General features: G+C 42.7%; 3 protein-coding genes across 4 annotated transcripts; 1 reads left to right on the top strand and 2 right to left on the bottom strand.

Annotated features, from left to right (window-relative positions):
* The first annotated feature begins 4,519 nt into the window (after window positions 1-4,519).
* On the top strand, window positions 4,520-10,054 carry ca6 (carbonic anhydrase VI). Of its 2 annotated transcripts, XM_028993838.1 has the most exons (10): window positions 4,520-4,658; window positions 5,174-5,356; window positions 5,852-6,000; window positions 6,338-6,433; window positions 7,270-7,336; window positions 7,461-7,618; window positions 7,710-7,836; window positions 8,174-8,257; window positions 8,382-8,414; window positions 9,196-10,054. In XM_028993838.1, the coding sequence occupies exons 1-10, from the start codon at window positions 4,574-4,576 to the stop codon at window positions 9,810-9,812; spliced, it is 1,599 nt and encodes a 532-aa protein (XP_028849671.1). In that variant the 5' UTR covers window positions 4,520-4,573; the 3' UTR covers window positions 9,813-10,054. The 2 variants fall into 2 exon arrangements, with proteins under 2 accessions (XP_028849671.1, XP_028849672.1); XM_028993839.1 differs by lacking the exon at window positions 8,382-8,414.
* Window positions 10,055-10,333: 279 nt separating this feature from the next.
* On the bottom strand, window positions 10,334-16,253 carry slc2a5 (solute carrier family 2 member 5). The gene is made up of 12 exons (XM_028993403.1): window positions 16,221-16,253; window positions 15,868-15,966; window positions 15,619-15,779; window positions 15,415-15,539; window positions 15,173-15,325; window positions 14,760-14,885; window positions 14,279-14,466; window positions 13,156-13,266; window positions 12,248-12,349; window positions 11,637-11,712; window positions 10,891-11,018; window positions 10,334-10,561 (listed from the first exon to the last, which is right to left on the bottom strand). The coding sequence occupies exons 1-12, from the start codon at window positions 16,251-16,253 to the stop codon at window positions 10,334-10,336; spliced, it is 1,530 nt and encodes a 509-aa protein (XP_028849236.1).
* A 3,355-nt stretch (window positions 16,254-19,608) lies between these two features.
* Window positions 19,609-26,261, bottom strand: gpr157 (G protein-coupled receptor 157). The gene is made up of 4 exons (XM_028993981.1): window positions 25,597-26,261; window positions 24,839-25,052; window positions 23,100-23,294; window positions 19,609-20,865 (listed from the first exon to the last, which is right to left on the bottom strand). The coding sequence occupies exons 1-4, from the start codon at window positions 25,971-25,973 to the stop codon at window positions 20,674-20,676; spliced, it is 978 nt and encodes a 325-aa protein (XP_028849814.1). The 5' UTR covers window positions 25,974-26,261; the 3' UTR covers window positions 19,609-20,673.

Here is a 26,261-nt window from a genome sequence, read left to right as displayed (position 1 = left end):
TGTGGGGACGATGCTTTGTTCTATGGCACCTCAGTGGCACCTTGGCGGATCGGGATTCGAACCGGCAAACTTCTGATTGCCCCAGCAAGTATAGTGAATGCATGGGTTCCATGCTATGCCAAGCCACGCCACTGCCATGACCAAGACATAACGTACACCTTGAATGATCAGTTGCACACAGGCCATGGCCCATGTCAACTTTCTGGTTTGTTTTGGTAAGGAAATTGTGGTAGACCAACATTCGCATTTGCACCATTTTACATTTTGCCAGGGAAAAAGGATCGCACCAGCTGCTCATCTTCAGAAACTAACAAGGGGGTACGTCACTTCTCAGGTTTGTCCTCTGTTGAATAGGACTGAAACATGACCTGTCTGCAGTTGGAGCTTAATTTATGTGGACTAATAATCTAGACTCGTGTTTTACTCTTGCAAGGGGGCGGGAGCAAGCATTCAACTGTGTGCTCCCATCATCTCTTGTGTAGACGCATGTCTGGAGCCTTCTCAGTGCCTGCCCTGCCTTCCCAAACAGCCACTTCACCACTTCATCTGCATGGGTTGGAGCCCCGGACCAAACTAGTAAACCTCCTGCTTCAGGTTTATGGAAAAATGCAGCGTTTTGGTCAGATTTGTGGAGGAAAATGTCGCTCGTTCTGTATCGGAAATGAAAGCCTGTATAATGTCTGCCATCAGTGAGGCCGGTTCCAGACGTTATGAACCCTGCCTTGTGAGGGCAGACAGTTTTGAGCACAATCATGGCAACGTCCAAATGCATTCATTCATTCTTTGTTGAAATTATAAGTGATTTCTAACTGGCTAAGAGCATAATGAGGAAATGACCCTAAAGTTTCAGCTGCTCTTGCTAAACACACCACCCTGTCGGAACATCCTGTGGTCAGAACATCTTCTTCTTCTTGATAGCAGGTAAAAAAAGAAAAAAAAACAGAACTATCAGTGAGAACCTCAACATTGTGGTTCACATATTGCACTAGTGCTTAAGAGGCAAAAGCATAAAAAGAAAATGCTGTTAAAAACAGTCCAGCACAGAACCATGGCAACTTTTGTTGGTAGTGAGCCACAGGTCCACAATTCTTATTACAAGCAGCTCCCGTTATCATTAGCCCCAAGAGAAAGAAAACAGACCGCCCTCCGTATCTCTGTTCTGTTCTTGGATGTGCTGAGTTTGAACTGTACAGTCAACTCTGCAGTAACCAGAGTCAATGAACTGATCAAAGAACGATATTGCCGGGGAAAAAAAATTCCACGGTTTAAAAAAAAATTTACTCTCGGTTTTGGCCTGCAAACCAAGACTAGTCTTTAACATGGCATGTATTTTTCTAGGATTATAATTTAATATACAGCGTCTACAATTATACAATTCAAGAACTGCAGTGGGACCTCAGACCTGATAACTATAGCATAGAGCATCTATACTTGACATTGCCTGCCTTCAAAAACACAAGGCACGTAAATAATGACTATGTTTCTTCACCTAATTGGTGAATGCTGTACTTTTTTCTTTTTTGAACCAGACACACCTGGACGCGAGTCTGAATTTGAACACCAGACATGCACTAATGGTCCAACATGCAATGAGACAAGCAGAAAAACAATATTTTGGCAGAAGAGCTCTTTAACGCCTGAGCGTGAAGTCAGTAGGCAGCGGTGACTCAGGAGTGAGAGCTTTTCTTAGCGGTCAACCCTGTTACTCACAAAGGATGCAGTTACCTTTCTGTAATGATTTCCGGGGGCCTAGCAGAGCTGTTGTCAAGACTTCTGCAGATGTTGAGGAAGTGACTGAACCCCTAAGAGAGACACAAACATTGTAACATATGGTTCTTGGATCCATAGGTCATTGAAGGAAAAAAATATGTCTTGCGTTACATCATATAAAATAATAATTTGGAGATGAATAAAATTTAAACTTGCATATATAATGGTATCATGTTGGTTTTATATTTCCAGTTTTCTTAACTGTAAAATGTATGGTATGTAATGTATGATTCTGTAATCGCTAAAACCTTCTAATATTTTTACTGTGAATTCAACAGTGTATAATGGCAATAATCTTTATAGATATAGATCTATGACTTACTGTCTCTGATCTAACCTTACAGGGGGGAACGCTACATGTTTGTGGGCAGAAGAAGAACTTATCGGCAAAATGCATGAAATTTACTTAAAATTTCTTTCATTTTTTCACATTTCAAGCATTACAACAACAATTCCATCATTTACAGGTTTGGGTACTCAATTTGAACATTCAGGCTGCTAATTATGCAAGATTCTTTTTGGCCATCTTGTATCCACCGAACTGTGGAGTTTATCCACAATTTTTTTATTCTGTTTAGGCTGTGCATTGTGAGGACCATGGCAATAGCTTTTACTTGCACATTTTGAAGAATTCCATTGTAGATGTTAAGATTTTCCCCGTAGGACACAAGGCCAACGAACGATCCATCCATGCACCCCCGTCCCTCCCTCCTATGCTTAATATATGGAGATAGCTGATCCCAAAGGGAAATCTGTTTCCTGAGATTTAACACTCTGTTCCCAGTTAACATCAGATGCTGAATGAAGGAGCTTTGAGCAGAAAGGTTTTGTACTGCTAGGTGTCAGTGACCAATGCATCATCACTCCAACGTCTCACTTCCAGCTGAAGAAAAGCATTATATGTTTCATTTGGTGAAGAGTAATGTTATTTTTGAAAAACCTGGCTTTTAGAATTGTTCCTATAAATTCACCCTTTGTCTCATCAAACCATAACAGATTTTCCCACATACTCGTCAGTTTTGGAGGGATGTCCAGTTCTTGGCAAGCTCATTGTTGTCAGACCATTTTCTTTTTGATGAATACCTACACTGTGTTCCATGGAAATTTTCTACCCTTCTCATGACCGATAACTTTGAACAATGAAATCCCTTTAATGCTTTATAAGCTCTCTGTGAACCATGGCTTTTGCTGTAGCAGACAATTGAGTAAATTTCATAAAAATCCCACTAGGACAGCTGAACTTTACATGGGGTTCAGATTCTCTTGAATTCATGGCAGTTGTGAAGACTGGACGCTATAATTAAATTTGTTTAAGTGGGTGCACACTTGTTGACTTGCTTCGGATGTTAGGGGTTGCAACAGTGGATCAACTGGTTTGGTTGTCCACATAATCGATTTGGCAAAAACACTCCCCATTTACCAGGCTTGGGACCTGCACCAAGAAACATACTGTGTTTTTCAATTTTCAATTGCACACTTGTACAGGCTATTGGTCACATTAAAGGCACTAAAGGTTATTGTGGCCTAATTTACATTCCAAAGATCTGACATTTTAAAGGGATGTTTTAACTTTTACAGTACAGGCCAAAAGATTGGACACACCTTCTCATTCAATATGTTTTCTTTATTTTCATGACCATTTAAGTTGGTAGATTCTCACTGAAGGCATCAAAACTATGAATGAACACATGTGGAGTTATGTACTTAACAAAAAAGGGGTTCCCAGAGGTGTTTAGCACTTGTTGGCCCCTTTGCCTTCACTCTGCGGTCCAGCTCACCCCAAACCATCTCGACTGGGTTCAGGTCCAGTGACTGTGGAGGCCAGGTCTCCACTTTTTGTTAAGTACATAACTCCACATGTGTTCATTCATAGTTTTGATGCCTTCAGTGAGAAGCTACCAATGTAAATAGTCATGAAAATAAAGAAAACACATTGGATGAGAACGTGTGTCCAAATTTTTGGCCTGTCCTGTATATTCAATTAAATCCAAATATCCAAATATGGTTATATATCATTTTTGCACAAAATGGTGAAAGGATATGTCTGCTTGATGTGTTTCGGCAGAAGGTTCTGCCCGCTTATCAATTTAAGCCCAAAGTTTTGATCGCCACCGTATAGTACAAAAAATACAGACACGCTACAACACACAGACGTGTTTTAACAAGTAAAACACGGCCTAATAGCTATTTACAACAAACTCCCCATTGTACACCCATCCAGGCCATCTGTGTTAGATTTCCCTCTAATATACCAGTAAACCCATGTCTCAGGAGGCCGGTATTATGTCTTCACATGCCCATGTATTCAGCCACGGCTATAAAGTCTGATTACACAAATTCACTGTTCGGTTTCCATAAACTTGCAGACTTTTTAAAAGGGACACAACGTCAGACTCCATTTGGTCGTCATCATGCATCATTATTCGGCTTCAGTAACACTAACATTTGGAAAGATCAGCAGCCGGCACTCACTCAATCTTCCAAACGTCACAACAAGCGCGTAAACGTTGATTCCCTTATTCGCAGCCTGTTCACGAGAAGTAAACCGATGCAACGTCACCGAAACACACACAGGGCCACTTCTTGCATCCTTCAAACTTCAGACTCGTGCAACATTTTTATTCATTATTTTTGCATGTGTGTGTGTGTGTGTGTGTGTTCACTGCAGCACGACAGGAGGCCCCGCGGGTGTCCGTGGTGGGCGTCGGGTTCGAGGCGACCCGCCCTCCGGCCGAGGTTCATTGCCGCGCGCTCCCGCCTCCTCCTCCCAGTCTGCGCGGCGGCGGCGAGCGGAGCGGCGGGAATGGAGGCGTTCGTCGTTGTCGTCCTATTTCAGCTGATCGGGCTGGTCGGCGCGGGAATCGACGGGACACACTGGACGTACACAGGTGGGGTGTTTTTTTTTTTTGTATTATTATTTTTATTTATTTCACATATTTATTTCTGGCGGGAAAGTCTATCATTAAAAAAAAAAAAAAACTCAATGGACGCATTTCCAAAAAAAGAATAACGCACTTAAAAAGTTTTTTTATATTGCTCTCGCCTTGCCAGTGTATAATTGAACTGGTTTGATTTAATTGCTCTCAAATCCTCGTTTCTGTACAAACTGGGCGAACTGCGGGTCTACTACACGCCCAGTACACACAGTGGAAGCCTAATAAACGCACTGAAGACAGAAACTAAGTGCTAAATACCCCCCAAAAAAACTAGTACTCCCTGCTTCACTCGTTTTGGGAGTCTTGATTGCATAATCTATGGTTTACCATGAATTTCGTTTTTTTTTTTTTTTTTACGCAATACATTTCCTTTGTAATGCAATTTCCCGGTAATAATGATGATTGCGTTGCCACTTCATTAAAGACTGATCGGGACGTGTGTGTGTGTGTGTGTGTGTGATGCTCAGAGGGGAGTCTGGACCAGAAGCACTGGGCGGACGATTACCCCGCCTGCGGAGGACGCATGCAGTCGCCGATCGACATCCAGCGGCGCAGCGTCAAATACAACAAGCGGCTGCTGCAGCTCAAGCTGGAGGGATACGACGAGATCGCCAAAGGGAACTTCACCATGGTCAACAACGGCCACACAGGTGTCCACGCGTGTAACGCGACGCGCGCCTCGTAAACACGCACCGAGTGGCAGCGCCGCCTGGCGGTCCAGCTGTGCAACGCGTGTCTGAAGAGTCCGGTGGCGCAGCCAGTTTCTGATTTAATAGTGTTTATAAAAAGTAAAACGGTGTTGGTATTCATGAACATAAAATGCGCTTATGTTTGGTTTAATAATAGTTTTGAAAGTAGATGGTTTATGGGGTGGTAGTAGCCTAGTGGGTAACGCACTCGCCTATGAACCAGAAGACTACAGAGTCACAGGTTCCACTTACTACCATTGTGTCCCTGAGCAAGACACTTAACCCTAAGTTGCTCTGGATAAGAGCGTCTGATAAATGCCGTAAATGTATTGATTGAGACCAGTTTATTTGGTGTTCTGAAAACCTCTAGGCAGTTTCACCCAGAAACCCCATTAACATTCTGGAGTTATTCAAAACACAATAGGGGTTAATTTTTCTTTTTCTTTTTTTTTCCAGTTTTAATCAATTTGCCTCCGACCATGAAGATCACCAAGGGGCTCCCAGGGAGCTTCACGGCTGTTCAGATGCACCTGCACTGGGGCGGTTGGGACCTGGAGGCCAGTGGGTCGGAGCACACGGTCGATGGCATACGGTACATGGCGGAGGTGTGTAACCTGGTGACAGAGATCTTTAAATGGGGCAGTGGTGGCCTAGCAAAGCACTGTGCCCACATACTGCTCTTTGGGTTCCTGTCATGTTCCTGCTCACTAAGGGTGATGGTTAAATTCCGTTGTGTCACCGTGTGCTGTGTTGCGGTGTATGACAATCACTTCACTTTTACTTAAATTTCATATTTTCTGTTAAAAAAACTGTTGACAATAAAACATGTTAGAATACATTTCTTCAAAACCCATAATTTCAGACTAGGAATTCTATGTTTAGGAAGTTACTTGACTTAAAAGTTTATGTAGGAATTCTACTGTTTCTTGCTTCCTGTTACAGCTCCATGTTGTCCATTACAATTCTGACAAATACCCTACCTTCGAAGATGCCAAGGATAAGCCAGACGGACTTGCAGTTTTGGCCTTTTTTTACGAGGTGAGACCTTATGCCCTCGGTCACTTATCTATTATTGTCAGTATGTATCTATTATTTATCAATAGGCTGACGTACATGAGATTTTAAAGTTATATCTGTTACTTATTTGTTTTGTGCGGTGCACGTTAAAGCTTCTGTTGTACCCTGCTTCACACATCACACCAGCTCTGGAGGAACTGGCACGGTGTGACCGCTCTCACCGTGATTAAAGTGGCATCTCAGAGGTGCCAGACGGCTTTAGCTCTAAAGGGCTACACTGATCGGATGATTGTGTCCTGGCATGCTGTACGACATTTTCGTTCCTCAGGAATATGTTCAGGTCACTGGCACTATGTTCTCAGAGAGTTTGTCACCCCTGGCAATTGTCAACTGTTTCAAGGGCATCCTTCTCAGCAGGAGACGTCCATGACTGGCCCCAAAATGTTATATGACATATTTCACTTGATTATAGGTGTGGTCATAGACTAGAGTGAGACAGACATCCAGATGACCACAAAGTTGCAGGTTTGATCTCCACTTGCTACCATTGTGTCCTTAAGCCAGTAATTTAATCCTAGGTTGCTCCAAGGAGGCTGTCCCTGTATTTACTGATTGAAAGTCGGTAAATTATCGTAACACAACTATCATTTTCACCTCCTCTAATCACAACTAACGGTGATATCCAAACCTGTGAAGACCCCAAAATTGGACACAATTGTTATTTCTGTACCACTGGCTGCCAGCATTCCTGAAGGAACACGGCACGTGTTGGTTAACCTCAGCATCCCTTGAAATTCTGTAGGCATATGTCAGAAATGATTTCTCCATTCACTTTCTCTTTTTTTTTTTTACTGTAGGATGGACATTTTGAGAACACGTACTACAGCGATTTCATTTCCAATCTGGCAAAAGTCAAGTATGCAGGTACTGACTTTGTTTCACATGGGAAAATGTGTTTTCCCACCCTGCTGTGACCCTAATGAACTATATGTGTCATTACGTGTCCCCACATTTCTCCTGTGCGTTTTTTTTTTTTTTTTTTACACAGGACAGTCCATGACATTTACGAAGCTTAATGTCCGCTCCATGCTGCCTGAGAACCTGTCCCATTTCTTCAGGTATCATGGGTCTCTCACTACTCCCCCTTGCTACGAGAGCACCATTTGGACTGTGTTTGATACGCCCATCACCCTCTCAGTCAATCAGGTATGTAGGTTCCATTCAAACTAATTTAACCTTGTCTATTTTCGCCTAGTTATGATAACGTGGATTAAGGCCTCCGCTCTGATTGTTGTAGATCCGGAAGCTGGAGAGCACACTGATGGACCTTGAGAATAAAACCCTGTGGAATGACTACCGTATGGCGCAGCCTCTAAATGACCGCGTGGTTGAAGCGTCCTTCTTTCCCCGTCTGGCCAAAGGATGTATGTATTAATAATGGGACAATATTTAACGGATGGACCTGCTTAAAAAAACATTGTGCTGGTAGCTGGTTTTACCTGGACTAGCATGAGCAGCATAAAAAAACACACATGTACACTGTTCAAATTTGCTGAGCCACCAACGTGAAACAAATGATATTATTTATTATCCAATTTTCTGATTGACCCGTGGCCCCCGGGACGACCCAGGACACGCTGGAGAAATGATATGTCCAGTCTGGTCTGGGATCTCCTTGGGGTACTGGTGGAGGTAGCTGGGATAAGCGGAGGAAGACGACGGTTATTCAATTTTAATGATGCTTACCATTCTTTCCTTCAGCATTCTGCCGTCAAGAAGAGATTGAAAGCAAGCTTTCGTCCATCGAAAGCATGATCTCATCCCTCGGAAAGCAGCTCGATAAAGGTGAGTCCGTCTTCCTTTGCTGCACCCTCCTGTGAAATCTGGAAGTCTTCCCTTTGGTCCAGCCGTTGATTAGTTTCACACTTTTGAGGATAATACTTTTCTGCTAATCTTTCACTATGTCCAGGTACCATAAAGGCTGCCAAGCCAGGTAAAAAAGGTGAGATGTGGTAAAAAAAAGGACTACTTGTCTGTCAGAGCTCTGTAGAAGGCCCGTGTGAAGGGTCATGAGTGTGTGGGATCCCTCGCTCATCCCTGCACTCATACACGCGTGACTTTGTGTGCTTTTTCTTGCCGCTTGTGCCAGTAAGCATTGGATTGTCTCTCAGAATGTTGGCTGCCCTTTCCATTCTCTGTAATTTGGGTTTCGTGTCGTGCCGGCAGGACCTGAAGTATCGAATTTGAATTGCCCTTCCTGCTTGAGACCAACGAGCAGAGGCAAGCTAAGCTAGTTAAGGTAGCCGTAGCTGGCTAATGCAGTCGTAGCTGAGACAAAAGTGCGACAAAAGTGACAAAAGAGAATATTAGTGGACAGCCCGACCTTCTTGAGTCTCTTGCTTTCTTACAATCTGATGAACACAAGGTTTACCTCTGCGTAAAAGAGACGTAGATCACCACGCAGCCAGATAGCACCGAGCCTAAACTGCTTTTTTTTTGCTTGTAAGTGAATCCATGTCCGTGTGTTTGTTTCACTGCTAGCACTCAGGGCCTGATGATTTTTTGCAGCGTTATTACAGAGTGTTTACTAATGTAGCATCGGGAATGTCAGCAGAATTTGCTGAAATGAAGCACTGCTTGCTTGCTGGATTGCTTCATTTCACTCAATCATACCAAAGCTATATAGCATATATAGCATCTTCAAAATATCACCTTAGTTCAATCCATCACTGCGTGATTCAGTGGTGAATTAAAGTGAACTCACCTCTTTGTGCTTTTTGAAGGCCCACAGGCTTTGGCCCCACTGGCACTGCATTTCCCTGAGCGCAACACAGAAAGCTACGTGGTGGTACACACTGAGCATCCTATGGACCTCGATTCCTTTACGGCCTGCATGAAGGTCCGCACAACATCTGCTCACGTACATACTGTCCTCTCTTACTCCACCCTGGACAACGACAATGAGCTCGTCATCTCCACGGGGTCTGAAGTGGGCCTGTGGATTGGCAACGAGTTCATCAACATGCCAAATGACCATCGATCCAAAGACTGGACCACCTACTGCGTGACCTGGTCATCACACACCGGAGGAGCAGAATTGTGGGTAAACAGCTTAGTCTTTGCGGAGCGCTACCTGAAGGCAGGTTATACCATTGTGCCAGGCGGAGACTTGATCCTTGGCAAGGACCAGGATGGCTTTCTGGGGATCTCGGACTCCGATGCGTTTGTGGGCTACATGGCGGATGTGAACATGTGGAATTATGTGCTCAGCGAGTCAGAGATCCGTGAACAGAATCCATGTCTGAATAGCTCGGCTAAGGGCAATGTGCTCAGCTGGGGTCTGACACGCATCGCTCTCTACGGAGGAGTGATTATGGAGCCCAGCAGTGGCTGCCCCTGACTGAACTGCATCTTGCCTTACGCTGCAACTCCAAAAAGCTGGCAATGCTCTTACAGCTAATCCACGTGCAATAAACACAGCAAAATTTGTCATTATTTCACATAAAATAATACAAAAATTATTCAGCAAATTGCCCATTGACAATAAAAAGAGTCATTATGAACTGTATATACTGAAATTAATGGCTATGACATTCATTTGTATACATTGTTCTTTCTGAGTAAAACAGTTTTTGCATCTTTCAGTTTAGCATTTTTGAAATTCTGAAATGTGTTCATGAATTTCCAACTCATTTTTATAAATGCTGCGATAACCTCTAATAAAGGGATTCTTAAGAAAGCTGGTATGACGTAGTGTTATTATCAATGAAAAAAATTATATTTACTGAAAATAACTGTTACAAAGTTGAAATATTGGTGATAAGAACCCCCTAAATCACACATCTGATATTCGATATCCTGGTACCTGACTTGAAAAGGTTAATCCTTCCTTTACAGATTTTTTTTCTGTTTACATGACCTTTAGGGGGTGACCCTTTGATCCTCCTGCCATCTGTCTTTTGCATCCAGGTCTTTCATGTCAGTATCAGTTGCCTCCACCACAATCTCTGTTTTGTTCCTCTTTGAAAACAGCTGGCTGACCTCCAGGAATGTTTTATTCTTGGTCTCAGGAATAACCACCCAGATGTAGATGAGTGTTGCCAGGCAGATGAAGGCAAAGACGATGAAACAGTATGCACCAAGCCCTTTCTGAAGATATAGAAATAACAAAATGGCATATCTTTGTCATATTTTCTTTTCATAATAAACAGAAATATTTGATGCCACCCTTTATTTATAAAAAAGTGATTGTCATGGTGAAACACTGCAGCACAGCACACAGTGCACACAGTGAAACGTGTCCTCTGCTTGGTGAGCAGTGGGCAGCCATGACAGGCTAATTACGGTGCCGCTTCCTTAGCCGCTAGGCCAGCACTGACTAGCAATGTATAGACATACTAGATTCAATCATAATTCCTCCAAATGGATCCATAATTTGTATCCATTTTCATATGTTTTGTACTGATCTGAACTCTGACCTCTAGGAAAGGAAAGACAAGCCCCACAGTAAAGTTGGATAGCCAGTGAACAGAACCAGCAACCATGAATGCAGCGGGTCTTGATGACTGCCGAAACATCTCAGTAGTTATTACATACGGGATTGGACCTGACAGAAAGGAAAACAATCATCAATATTATTGCAGTAGCAAACAATAAAGAAGTACATTTAGCTTAGAATTGAACTTTATTTATTTTGGAAAGACATTTTACTTGTTATTCATTTTCACTTGTAAAAAGACTGCAGCACACAAAAAACTAAGAAGCACACAGTTTCTGAAGTTGTGGGGAGATTCATGACTAAAATATACAAATAACCAGTTATGACAGGTTATATTTCATATAGTATAGTATCTTTATGTTGATACATAGAGACATGCAGTCTCCCTAATAATAAAATGAATAATGTATAATTCTCAAATCCACTTATTTCAGCGTTGCTTGAATTTACCAAATGGAAACGTTTAATGTGTAGGGCTTAGGATAAATTTATTAGACATCAATGTCAGACTAATTAATGACATTCTAATTAATAGGTGAGACTGGTGTGTTTGACACCAAATTAGGGCCAGCATAAATCACTGTAGTTTTACTCTTACACATTTCAAGACAAATACTTTAATATTTTTAAAGGGAGGGCTTGGGTATCTCGACTCCAGTACATGGTGTGTGTCCTGCATCCACCACTGATAAATAGTGTAATAAAAACTGCAAGTACTGGACTTACTGGGACCAATAGCATGTCCGATTACATAGATGATAACACAGGCTATGCTGACATGGGGCATCCAGCTCAGGTTATCCTATAAAAGATGACAACAGCCGCTGTAAACTGGGAGGTAATACTACGACAGTTATTAACCCCGAACCCAGGAATTCCACATTTACGATGCTGCATCTCTGGCACCCCTTTATGGCTGGCTTTAGAAGTCATTCAGACCTCAAGCCTTTGAATGATTTTCGTGCTTTTTGTGTTTGGGGGTCATGAGTCTGAGAATTACAAACAAAGGCTATGTTCCTTTAGACTTCCTGACGTTAGCTATAGTCACACCTTCTGTTATTATTACTTCTTTGACAGGCAAATTAGAATCTTGTCAGGACTGCATGAAAATGAGCTTTGAACTCTTCCCTTTAACAATTCATCTGTTCCAGTCTGAACACCCAGATGAAAGATGAGAACAACAGGCTTGCTTGATACCCCTGATCTTAAGCAGGGGAGGAATGAAAAACAAAGGCTGAAGACTATTTTCTTAGGTTTAAGGGACCAAGTGCAGTTTATGCAGTTTATCTAAAAATCCATGTATCCTCAATAGACCTCAGGTAGTAGAAAGACTATACCTGGAATGTGAGGGCGATGGTTAGGAGAACACAGGCAGCGCAGCAGATCCCAAACCCACAGAGCATTAGCAGCTTCCTCCCTGCAGCCTCCACAATGAACACCTGACACAGAACTTTCACATGCAGAATTACATGCTTACACCCATGGAAAACAACATGACTAATTATGATTAATTACCTATCCCTATTCAACATACAGTGCTGATAATTTACTTAAGATTATTTTGAACTTCTATAAGACAATGTATCTACTTTCATTTCATATTATGAGACAAACGCACATGTATTATGTACTGAGGAGAGTGGAGCACCGATATTATGGAGTACCACCTAGATACAGTAGCATTCTCACCCAAACTGACATTTACATTTGCAGCATTTATCAGAGCGACTTACTGTCAGTAGTTACAGGGACAGTCCCCCCCTGGAGCAACTTAAGGTTAAGTGTTTTGCTCAGGGACACAATGGTAGTAAGTGGGGTTTGAACCTGGGTCTTCTGGTTAATAGGCTACCACCTGCCAAACTGTATGGGATTGTTGTATTGTACAAGCCACATGCAAGATAACTTAACCCAAGGTCAATACTGGGCCCCAGATTTCACGCTCCATGTTTCGAACAGAAACATACTAATGATTACATGTTAGGCCATGCAGAAAGAATGTGGCATGAAAAGAATCATTTTAAAACACACACACACACATACACACACCGGTATGAAGTTAAAGATGTATCAAATCTTTGTTTTGGAGTACATTTGTGAGTTAAATCCTTTAATATCCTTTAGATATGCTTCCTTCCTTTCTGACCTGGATTTCCTTTGCCCAAATATCATGTGGTATATAATTCATTATTAATACTTATTATATTATTAATAAATATTAGATATTATCTGGCAGGTTTGAACTTACCGCAGTAATCGTCATAAAAACATTCACTGTTCCCGTTCCCACAGTCACATACTGAATGTCATTCTCTCTCACACCTGCAGAGGAGAATATACTGTCTGCGTAGTAGTAGATCTGCAAGGAACAGAAGTATTTTATTTCATTTTTATTTTGGTCATTCACTTTTTTTTCACAAATTTGGAGCCCTAGGCAAGATATTATGTGGTGCCCCTTGCATCACAGTAAATTCCCCTGGTCATTAAAAAAAAAATCCTAGTTATTTTTTTATTTAAAAATAAATAATAATAAATGTCACCCCATTGATGACGGACAGCTGCTGACCCATGTTCATGGCAATGTTGGGGGAATCATTAATTGCTCAGACTTGTTGGAATTGTTGTTATTATAGAAATAGTTGTTATTATAACAAATTACTATAAAATAATTCTAATAACAAATTAAAATAACAAATAATTCAAGTAGCAAAAAATTCTTTTCATAATTGTTTCATAGTGAGGTGCTACTGTGCCTGTCTGAGACGTAGGGGTGATAGGGGATTGCCGCGGTGGCCTGATCTGAAAGTTCTGGAGTCATTATAATTACCATGATTACTTAGTAGGCTTTGCTAAGCAGACAAATTTGGTTTGTTCTGTTCCTATTAAGAAACATTAATACCAACTCGTTCTAAGAATAGTGGAATGTTTTTTTCATCCTCCTTAGCATTTGCCTATGCTGCATATGCCACAGGCCAGCAGCTCTGAGCATAGGTCTATTTACTTTTTAAACAGCATATAAATATTTTTCATTATTGACTAACATCCAATACCAATATTGTGAACACACAATACTGAGGATATTCATTTTTCTACATTGAAGATATGTGGAATAATAACTACACTGGATTTAAACACACAGCAGCAAAATATCATTAGAGAGAGTCTGATTGATACGCTCAGGCCTTCATTGAAAGTGAGACATTATGGATGGATTGTCTAAGATGGGTTCTTCCATTTGCATTTGAATCCTGATCCTAACCAGTGAGTCACAGATCTCTTGGGTAGCAATGATTAACAGGAAAACATAGTCTCTCACGGTACTCAGTGTAATGGAGGTTCAGAAAAACCTGAAGTAAACAGCCCCGTCTCACCCCATTGATGCCGGACAGCTGCTGACCCATGTTCATGGCAATGATGGACACCAGCTGCCAGCGCAGAGAGCGGAAGGAACAGAGGTTGAGGACAGACAGGCGGCCCTCCGCTCGTTCCGACTGGTCCTCTAGACGCATCTCAGCCAGCTCTGCATCCACATTCTCCCAGCCCCGTAGACGTTGCAACGCTGTGTATAGAGAGTTCATTCATTTTAAACCCATTTGTTTCTGTTGAGTTGCTGGAAATTGTTCCACACAGAAATAGCACTTCTTTGAACAATTATCATTCATGCATGTTCTATTAGGAAATTGCAAGAACATATTGCGGTCAGTGTGGCATTAACACATGAAAGACAGGAACAGATGTTTGAACCACTCAACCTGGGAAAATTCATTATAAAGAGGTCAGATTGACAAGACAGTAATGTACAGTGGAAATATCACCGTTTTCTTGAGGTGGAAACAAGAAGCACTTCTTTACCTTTCCTGGCACTTTTTTCGTCAGCCCTTTGGATGAGCATGTAGCGTGGGCTTTCTGGAAACCAGGGGAGGAAGATCAGCTCAATGACTGCTGGTATCCCGGTGAGGGCCAGCATGACCGGCCAGCCTAGGGGATGGGACAAAATCATGAAAAAGGGTTAGTCACTGCTGTATTAATGAGGGGAAATGTGCCTTCACACTGCAAGGCCGGTGCTGAGGAACGTTTGGAACCCGAACAGGGGTTCATGTTTTGATCTTGTCCCTGGAGCACACGCTGGTTAAGAAAGTGACCTCATTATTGCCACGGTGGAATGAAGATAATTTGGACACACATTGCAGATTTACACTGTTAACTCTTCAACAGATGCCAAAGGCAAAGTGACTGGTTAAGCAGGTCAGACAGATGCACTCCACCTGTGTTGTTGCCCAGGATGTGCCGAATGCCAAACACTTGGGCCGTGAGGATGCCAACGGTGATGAAAAGCTGCGGCACAATGCCAATGGCTCCTCTGAGGTTTTTGGGGGAGATTTCGCCCAAGTACATGGGCACCACGTTGGAGGACAAGCCTAGAGAGCAGGGATCCACACAGATTGATTCGTTCCAATCGCCACCAACCCTATGAATAACTCCCTGTGATGTTCCCGAGAAGACCAACCTGCACAAATGCCTACTAAAATACGAGCGATAATGATGATCTCGTAGGACCCGGCAACCTCACTTACTCCCATCATTATAGCAGGGACGATGGAGAAGATATTGTTGAACAGAAGAGTTCCTTTCCTGGCATGAACATTAGCATAATTCATTTTAATACATGAATGAAGTAAAAATGATTATTGTTTAGACACACTCATGTTACCTTCCTAATTTATTAACCAGAGGAGCAACCATGAGGGAACCAAAGAATCCACCCAGGGGGTACATGGAGACAGTCAGGGACCAGAGCAGCGTGAGGAAGCTGTCCTCGATGGGAGTCCCATACCGTTCCTGGTACGTGGCGTTGTAAAAACCCTGCATGAACTGTCACACATGAACGCAGGACCATTATCAGAAGCCCTCTCCACTCACAACCATTTGCACAGAGGAGCAGGATGTGAGTAATAGTTACAGGGGCTGGGGAGTTCACCACGGCCACGTTGAAGCCATATTGAAAGGAGGACCCGAAAGTGGCTATGAGTGTAGAAAGCGCCAATACAAGGGTCAGCCTCTAAAAATATAAACAAATCATAAAAGAATCATGCTGTTTAAAGACACCATCAGTGCAATGATATAATGCAATACAATACAGATATTAAATCATCAGAAATGTAGACTTTTAAAAGTTAGCTCTAGAGCAAACACCCGATTGCTTTGAGGAGTATTTTTTTTTCTGTGCGGGCCTTTGGATGTAAGCATGCACGCAGTGCGTTTAGACAAATGAATAAATATTTTAGCTCTGTTTGATCTGTGGGAAACACTTACTCCTTTCTTCTCTGCTGGATCCTCTATAGTCATTACGTCTCCCATGATTCAGTGTTCTCTGATCTGCGCAACAGAGACAGCAGTGTGCACGGCCACTTTAATGTGAACTTTGAATGCTGCGCACAGAACAAGTGCCCGCCATAAAATTAAATATCATTTTCAAGGACCTACGATTCAGATAACACTTTGTAAACTGCTAGTATCGTGCAATAAGTCTCCCGAACCTTTACAAACAGTTTTGTAGCTCCCATGCGTGAAGGACTTTAATGGCTGTGATTGATTACACTTAAATAATTTGCACAAATTAAAGGTTGAAGGAGTGTTAATTACACTGGCTTTACATGACAGGCTGCTGTAGGTGTTTTCCATTATGTACAATTAATAAAATTGAAAGCCAATCATAATCAGATCATAATTTCAAATACCCTGGTAAAAATGTTTCTTCTGCTTGCTTAAAATGTCCAGAATTACTTAAACTTTCAGCAATAATAATGTTCTATAAAAACCACAGGAATAATTACGTGAGGAAGTCATTCCAGTTGTTTCCATTTCTACAAAAATGTTTGGAGTAATTTGATGTAAATGATTAACGTGGGAATCTACCGCCCCCTGCTGGTAATGAATGCAAACACTTCACTGTTGTCAATAGAAAACTCTTAAGTGACCTAACCTGACTTTTAGTGCTTCCCATGTCCCTGAGCATGGCCACTTTCATCTTAGATTACAGTGTGTTCTCTTACACCCTTTCTTGTACATTTTTATAACATGCATAAGAATTTATCTTTCAAATTTCACTGAGCTTTACAAAAACCAATAAAATGTAATATGTTTGTGCTAAGATAATCAGTGTGCCATGTGTTGGCTGCACAGCAACCTCCGTCATTGACCTTGACCTTTGTTGTTGCCCTACATCTTGCATGTGGCTCAGATTAAGACCCCACAAATTAATGCATTCTTGATTAAAAATGTAATGGATTGCTCCTGTTTGAGCCCACACTATTGTGGCAGACTGCTTTGGTGAATAATCTCGCCCAGTACGGGAATCACCTCATTATATAACAGTGAGCGGAATTTAGGGACGTCGTAATTGAACAATTACTCAATGTCAAAGAAAAAAGAAAACCCCAGACCGCCTCTGAAGATGGTGCTAATGTGTGTTTCTACAACACCGTATAAGTAAAGTGACCTTTAGAAACCTTTATTTATCCTTTATCTATTATCTATTTATTTATTCATTTCTGAGGTTGATAATTCTGTGAGCTACATGGAGGTTCTCAAATTTTCCCTCATAGTAACTATTTGACCCTGGTGGTGCAAAACATCTATTTAATGAATGCTATTTAATTAGTGATTAAAATTTAATTTTGAATTTAAAAAGATTGGTTCTGTTTGTTGCAGAGCTGTATACATATACTGCAGTATAACACTCTGCTGATATTACCTCGACAGACAGACAGATGGATTGATAGGTAGTTTTGCCTATTTTCTGATGCTTAAGCTCTAAGTAAATGAATTAAATGGCAACTTGCCCAAAACCCTAAGGTGTCCATTTGATGAAGCTCCTTTTTGTTTCTAGTACCTCTGTCAGCACTAAAGCCCATATGCTGGATTAACTGTTATCGAAGAGAAATTGCAGTTCTCTCCTTCCATTACTCTCCAGCGTCCTGAAGGACACTTCATCAGCATAAACTGTTTCTGATCCCTGCGCCCTCAACAGGGCACGGCACCCTTCCCTTGACATGTGCAGTCTGAGGGAGTGCTATTCTGGCAGACGTTGCATATATCAGTTGCACAGTTACACCACGATCGATTACAGTCAGTGGGCATTGACAGTGGGCATTGCTGAACTTGATGTGGTAAAATGTGTGAGTCCTTATAATTGAACTGCTAGAAAAACTGCAGCAATTTGTTGTAGAACCCATGGCTTCTTGTTGGTTTGAAAAACTATTCTTCTTGTTCTGTCTAAACACGTATTGTGTCGTTATACTTTGTAAAGTTTAGTAAGGAACTGATTGAAGTACTCATTATTTACTGGAGGTCCCTGCTCATGCTGTTCGCAGCGTGTCCAGCAGGGGTCGCTATTCAGCTAATTTACAAGCCCAGCTGCGCCGCAGCACTGCAGAGCTCCTCATCTCTATTCTCCCTCCTACAGCTCATTAATCTTATTGATTGCACCACGTCACCTTAAGGTGGACATCCTCAGTATCTCATTTTCAGCTGTTCCACAGACCAGCAGCTCTGTCGCATTGTGAATATTACCAAGGGGCTTCGAAAGAGTGAGAGAAGGGTCTGCATTGGGAGATGTGCAGTGCGGCAGTGCTGTGAGTTCACTGTTACTGATGGGAGTTCACAGCAGACGGGAAGCTGCAGTGTGTCAGGACTGCCGGGGTAGGAACAACATCGGGGAAGGTTAAGGTGACTCGGGGTGACAGGGAAGTGCATTATAAGCAGATGGGAGTTGGGTTTCAGATGAGGTGCAGTGCACCCTGGGGGGGGATTTTAGCCTGACTACGGTGGCCATTGTGCACAGACAAAAGAGAAATAAAGAATCATTTGCTTACCTTGTTTGAACTGGGCCATTGTTGGCGGTTTGTATTGATCTGTAGTATAACAATGATTCTATATTGTTCACACAGAGACTAACAATTGATTAAACATAGTTTAATTATTTATACAGTGGTGACATTCTTTTGTTTAAAAAAAAAGGAATATAAATAACAATATTCTATTAAACTTCAGAACCGTGGGCTCTTAATCATGCTCAAAGCCCATACTGAGCAAGCAAAGGGTGACTCTAAACAGAAAAAGGGAAGAAAATCCATGAGGAGCCAAGGCTCAGAAAGTGGAACCCATCCTCTTCTGGTCAGCACTGGAATACCTTGCATTGTTCATGCCACAAATCATGTAGAAGACCTGATATCAAGCTGTGTAGCAGTGTCTATTTAAACCTGGTTGCTCCCAGTTTTATTATATACCTTGAAAAATGAAAAGAAACATTCTTGTACAAGCCAAATTAGACATCTAGCACTAATTTTTCTTAAGTGGTTATTTTACAGTAATTAAAACCTCTCTGCTATATAAGCAATACTGTACAGGTATGAATAAAGTGTCCTTGGGAAATGACCTTTACAGAAAAAAATAACAACTAAGGTGAAATTATGCTTTACATGCAGTAAATGTATGAAGTGTGAAGGTAGGGCCGCATTCCCCCTAGAGCTGAATCTTGCGTTTTGATTTGCAGAATCACACTCCGATTATAGGTTTCACCATTAAAACAAGTCAGTGTGGTGTTGTGTGGATTATGAAACAGTTCTTTAAACCACAGCTCTGTTGAAATTAAACATTCTAATCAGAACACTGGAGTAACGAGACTTTAATGACAAAATAATGTACTTAAATGACTTTATTTCAATTCATGTGCTTCTATGCTTACATAAAACGCATGAGACAAAACATTTTTAAAGATACACTGCATTACACTGGTAAAGACATCTTTCCCTCATTTCTCTGCAAAGCCTCCAAGTTTATGCTGTCAGCTATGAATAACACAAATACGAATGCACAATTTTTAACAAGTACAGGTGTAAACTCTTTTTAACAATAATAGCATGAACAGAACATCCATTATTCTAAAATGTGCATACAGAAATGTCTACCGATACTGTTCAAGGTTCTTGGTGTAATGTATTGCCTTACAGTGCTGCAACGGTCACATTTGAAACATGAGGTCTGTCTACCAATGGTGGTTTTTGTATATAGACATAAACAGGTCTGATATGTTGAGCTCAATATATACCTACATTGACCCTCAAAAGTTTTGCATAGAATAGTAGGTACAAACAGAGGTGCAAACATTTTAAAGGGCTGTGTTTTTACGGTGCTAAGACCAGTGCCATAATGCCTATGTGTTGTCTATCATAATGAAAGTTAGAAAATGGGGCTGGGCGTCTACGGTTAACTAGGATCCAGCCATTAAGAAAAGTTATTTCTGAAAGCCCCAACAACATACCGGTGCTGTAATTGAAAATATTCAACCATTTACTCTGGTCATAGACTCGCTAAAAAGCAGCCCTTACACATTTTCAGTACAAATATTTGGTCTAACAGTCCCTGCACAAAAATCAATCTCTTTCTGTAAGTGGACAAGGACGAAAACAGCAGCAGAAACAAGCTGCTGCACCAGCAGCTGTGAAAAAAGGGAGAAACATGCTATAAAAACCCAAGGCTGTAAAACATGGCCCACCCTCATAATCTAAAGTGCAATTGTGTGTGGTCAGGTCCTTGTGCGTGTGACTGCAGAGACTCCATTAATCCTTTAAGGCACTTGCAGAAATGAAGCCCGGGGGGGGTACGCGGGGGGTGTCCCACGAATCCAATTCATCCCCACAACCCCCACACACACGCCTCCCAACCTTGCAGAGATTTGATACTCCCATATTCCACTGAGTGCTCTTCAGTTATCGCTGTCCCACCCCTGGGGGACAGTACCATTGGAGTATGAGGGTGTATTTGTGTCCCCCCTCTGTTGGGACGTTGGGGGCTGGTTCCTGCAGCAGAAGAAGGCGGCCAGCCTGGTCCGGATGGGCTGGGTGAAGAGCACAAACATGATGCAGTTCGCTGCTCCCTGGAAAGTGTTTCCAATACCCTAACAAGCAGCCAGACAGAAAATTATTAAGGCCTCTTTTTAAGGTGGGGCGCTCCACAACAGTAAAAAGAAGATTTTAGAGATTTGCAGTCCTGGCAAAAAAAAAAGAAAAAAAAAGGCAGCAGCATATAATGAGACCTACAGTGAGTATGGAAAGTATTGAGACCCCCTTATAATTTTCATTATTTGTTATAATGCATACATTTGCTAATATTGTTATAATGCATACATTTGCTAATATGTAATTTGCGATTCACCAAAACATGCAACCTCTGGAATTTTGTGTGTTTTTTTCCTGTTATGTGCATTTTGTTTGGTTCTATATGTTTTTTTCTATATCTCCTGCCTTTTGGTTCTGGGTGTGTGTGCGAGCGCGCGCGCATTATTGGGCTGATTACGCGGGTACCTGTGTGCGCATGGGTGCTCCGGTCAGATCCTTTCTTACCTATTAAGAGGGGAGCCCTGTGTGAGACGCTGTGCATCCACAACCCATGTTTTATTTGTTACAGTAAAAAACGTCAGTTGCAACCGTCCTGTGTCCTGTCTACTGTACAATCACAACGCAAAGTACCTGGAAGGGACAGGTCCAGGGAAGACGGGTTACAGCTGCATTCATCTTTCCCTCGATTGCAACCAGTCTTCCTGTCCCTGCAGCTGCAAAACCCCCCCACAGCATGATGCTGCCACCACCATGCTTCACTGTTGGGACTGTACTGCACAGGTGATGAGCAGTGCCTGGTTTTCTCCACACATAACGTTTAGAATTAAGGCCAAAAAGTTCTATTTTGGTCTCATCAGACGAGAGAATGTCATTTCCTCACCATCTCGGAGTCCTTCAGGTGTTTTCTAGCAAACTCCACACGGGCTTTCGTGTGTCTTGCACTGAGGAGAGGCTTCCGTCGGGCCACTCTGCCATAAAACCCTGACTGATGAAGGGCTGCAGCTACGGTTGACTTTCTACATCTTTCTCCCATCTCCCGACTGCAACTCTGGAGCTCAGCCACAGTGATATTTGGGTTCTTCTTTACCTCTCTCACCAAGGCTCTTCTCCCCCAATAGCTCAGTTTGACTGAACGGCAAGCTCTAGGAAGGGTTCTGGTTGTCCCAAATGTCTTCCATTTAAGGAAGCCACTATGCTCTTAAAAAACCTTAAGTAGGCAGCAGAAATTTTTGTTGTAACCTTGGCCAGATCTGTGCCTCGCTACAATTCTCTTCAGACAGATCCTTTGACCTCATGATTCTCAGTTGCTCTGACATGCATTGTGAGCTGTAAGGTCTTATATAGACAGGGGTGTAGCTTTGATAAATCAAGTCCAATTAGTATAATTAAACACAGAACATTTCAAGGATGATCAGAAGAAATTGAGTTAAATATATGAGCAAATGGTCTGAATACTTAAGACCATGTGAGTACAGTTTTACTTTGTTAATAAATCTGCAAAAACGTCAACAATTCTGTGTATTTTGTCAAAATGGGGGTCTGTGTGTACATTAATGAGGAAAAAAAAAAACATTTTAGGAAATGGCTGCAATATCACAAAGAGCGAAATATTTAAGGGTGTCTGAATACTTTCCGTATCCACCGTTTATGCCGCCTTATATATGATATTAAATACAACACAAATGAGAGACATAAAAAGCTAATATTGACCATTTAAAAGTCAAAGACAAAGGTTCCTAAAGTTTCCATCAGATGGTTCAGTGTAGTTAACAGCCCTTTGCTCAAAAGGACATTGGTGGATGGACAGCAGATCCAAAAAAAAAAAAAAAAAAAGGTGAGCTGACCTAACAGAATAATTTCCATTACGTTTTTGTGAGATATATGAATACAGACGGGAATGGAGCAGACGTGTCGCTTATACCAGCATGAACATCTGCAGACTGCGAACGCCATGCAACCTCAGTAAAGGGAAGCATGATAAACTGTACCGAGCATATACGATGCCTTTTCAGGGGCATGCATATACAAAAGATCCCCATAATCCAATACAACTAAAAGAACAAGATGCATAATGAACTAATGAATTCAGTTTTATACACCCCACATGGAACATCATTAGTTTCTTAATTTGGCAATAAATGATTATTTTACAACTGTAAAGTGTCCTAATTACGGGTAAAAATGAGCTTGTAAGGACAGTCACAGAACTCTGTGTTGCCAATGCCCAGAAAACTGCTTCAGGCCTAAAGCACACGCTGCCCTGTAACTCGAGTGTATGTGGATTTCAACTCACGTGAAGCGTGACCAGCACAGGACTCTGCCGCGCTGGGGAGCGCACCAGCATGAGGATGAAGCGAATGGTGCTCCACATGCGTAGGAAGATGAAGATGATCGGGATGAGGGTCAACTTGAGGTCTGCCATAGAGGACAGAGAATTTGATGTGGTGTTGTTGGCCAGGATGGGACGATATTCTGAGAGGGTGGCATGCTAGTTAAAAAAGAAAGATAGGCTTTCAAATCATAAGAAAATATTTCCAGGTGATTATGGAATGCTATCATAATTCCATACATTTTCAGATTGAAATAAATAAAATTGAATAAAACAGACCAAGCCTAATGCTAAGCAAGGTCAAGGTTGCTGAACCCCATCCTGCGTAACTGGGCATAGGGTGGGGGACAAGTTAAAGAGTTGCCACTGCACCTAGTGTGCCTGACTTTGGGTGGTGGCAGGAATCCGGAGCACCCAGAAAGCGTGCAGCGACGCCACGCACACACAAAGACAGGACACAGACCACGTTGCTTAACAACTTAATTTTGCACGTTTATTCCTGTTCATTATATAATTTATAATGCATAAAAACACCTTCCTTCTTGGCTCATGAGGTAGGTTTATGAACCCCATTTCAAGTAGACATTCTGGGGCTCGGTGAGTGAAAAATGCTGCTTACTATGTAGATCTAGCTTTGGGGTGGGGGGGGTGGGGTGCAAATAACCAGTCAGCACTTTCTTGCTCATTTCAATTAAATTACTAACAAAATGTAAAGCACGCGTTCATTGTGATGTTGGCGGATGTATCCCTAAACGTGCACTAAACCTAAATGCTCAGCGAGTCAATAAAATACAACCCCAAGCGTGATTTGTGTCCGCATTTATCCAAATTACAAATGTAGCTGTTATGACGGTGATATATGAAGGATTGTACCGTACAAATGAACGATGAAAGTAGGCCGATTTCTGGGGTGTGGAAAACTGCCGTTTCTACACGTTTATCCGGTTGAGGCAGGACTTTCGCACACCAACGCAATGTGAACGCAGGGTCAGCGATGGCGGAGAGGCCGTCAGTGGCGAATATGTACCATGTGCCCGATCGGCTCAGAGCCTACGCAACGTTTAAGTTTGGTTTGCTGGAACACCATGTCCGCAGAAAATTATGGAATTCGACTCTTAGTGCAACGTTTACAGTGGAGCAAACTAGCCAAACTACTTTTTATGAACCGGAAGAACAACTGTTCTGTAAGGACATATGTGACGACCACTTACGGCCAATAACTCGTATCAGAGACGGAGAAAACAAGCAATCTAGCACCAGCAAACAAATCAGATGATCCAAGACGTGATTTTATCATCATGGTTCCAGTTCAAAATGCAAGTGGGCACAACTTTTTTTGTATTCCAGGGCTTCAAAATGGTTATTTATTTGCTACGTATTTTTCAAGACTGTTCAAACGTGAAGCACTTTTATTTTACAAAAGGAAGAATGTGTAATATTGTGAAACAGTTCTTTGCATGGTGCTTAGGACTTTAGTGATTAAATGTGAATTGTCATATTGCAGGTTATCCCCCCCCATCCACTCCATTATCACATTTTAGGTTTTTAAGGTGAATAGATATGTTTATAAATGGAAAAAAATGAAATGGATTTCACAGTGCCCTATGCAAGCCTGAGAACAGTGTGATGGTCAACACAAGACCCCCCCCCCCAAAAAAAAAAAAAACACTAGCACGTCTGCACTGCGGCGCTGCAGGACTCACCGCTCTCTGGATGTGTCTTTTGATCAGGATGTACAGCACAGGAAGGGTGAAGTAAGCCAGGATCTCCCAGACCTTGCCTGTGAGGAGCATCCACGCCACGTGGTCCCTGGCCCGGATGCTGACCCAGCACCAGCCCACCGACACCTCGGACGCGTCGTACCCAATCTTGCGGAGCAGGAGGGCCGCCAGGGTAATGGACAGAGGTACGCCCCAGCTGCAACACACGCAGGAGTCGAGCGTCATTGGGGTTACTGGCTCTGAGGACCAGAACCAGGACCAGAAGACATGCGTCGATTATTACAATGCCAATAAGTGGCGGACTTCACTAACTTGGCAAATGAAAGGTCTTTTGTAATCAATTACAAGGCAGCGGGGGGACTAGCGATTAAGGAAGCGGCCCCGTAATGAGAAGTTTGCCGGTTCAAATCCCGAGCAGCCAAGATGCCATCCCCACACACTGCTCCCGGGGCAGCCCACTGCTCACCAAGGGTGACGCATTTCGTTGTGTCACCTTGTGCTGCGCTTCACTTTCATTTCAATTAAGTAAATCTCATAATTGACACGTCTTGCTTAGGAGAAAAAAAAAAGAGACAGCTTAAGGCCTCTCAAGTTGTCAGAAAACCTACTGCCATTCAAAAATGTTCAGACGGCAGGTTTTATTTATGCACCCACGTCACCGGTGCCACCCGCCGGCCTGTGGGAATCACGTGGGCACGTCCCCCGTCCTCGCCGGGGAAGCCGCGGGGACGCGCTCCTACCTGACCAGGTGGAAGTACTGCACCAGGCCGTCCGCAGCCCTCTGATTGGCCCTCACGATGAAGACGTACAAGTACAGCGCGATCGCCACGGTCCAGAAGAAAGAGCTGGTGTTGGAGAAGGTCGAGATCGCGCCCTGCGCCACGCAGTCCCACGACTCGCGGTCGAACATCCTGCAGGCCCCGTAGAAGTAGGAGCCGGCGGACAGGAGGTCGGCGATCGAGAGGAACGCCAGCAGCCTCCGCGGCGTGGTCCGCAGGTCCGCCCAGAGCGCGTACGTCAGGATGATCAGCAGCGATCCGAGAACCGAGAGGCCACACGAAATCAGAGTGGCGACCTGTTCGTAAACGTGCACCTGGGTCTCATTTCCGGCGGCCATGGTCCCCTGTGTACCGTTTAAAAAAAAAGAAGTCTCCGAAGCAGTGATTTCCAGACTGGATTATGTGACAATAATCTTCACTTTGCTTCGAAAAAAGGAAGCGGCGCAACTTCCCCCCCACGGGGCTTCCATGGCACTATTCCGAGGCGCGAAAGGATGAGAAAACGAGACGCCTCGGCTTCGTGGCGGTCACTTACACAGCAGCGTTGGCGACAAGTGACAGAAAAGTGAAACAAACAGTGAATGCAACAGTTTTTAATCTGTGCCTGGGCTGCGTTTAAAAGCCCT

The sequence above is a fragment of the Denticeps clupeoides genome, chromosome 10 (assembly GCF_900700375.1).
Source record: "Denticeps clupeoides chromosome 10, fDenClu1.1, whole genome shotgun sequence".
NCBI lineage: Eukaryota > Metazoa > Chordata > Actinopteri > Clupeiformes > Denticipitidae > Denticeps > Denticeps clupeoides.
The sequence above is the reverse complement of the archived record's forward strand: the minus strand, read 5'-3'. Positions and strand labels throughout refer to the sequence as shown.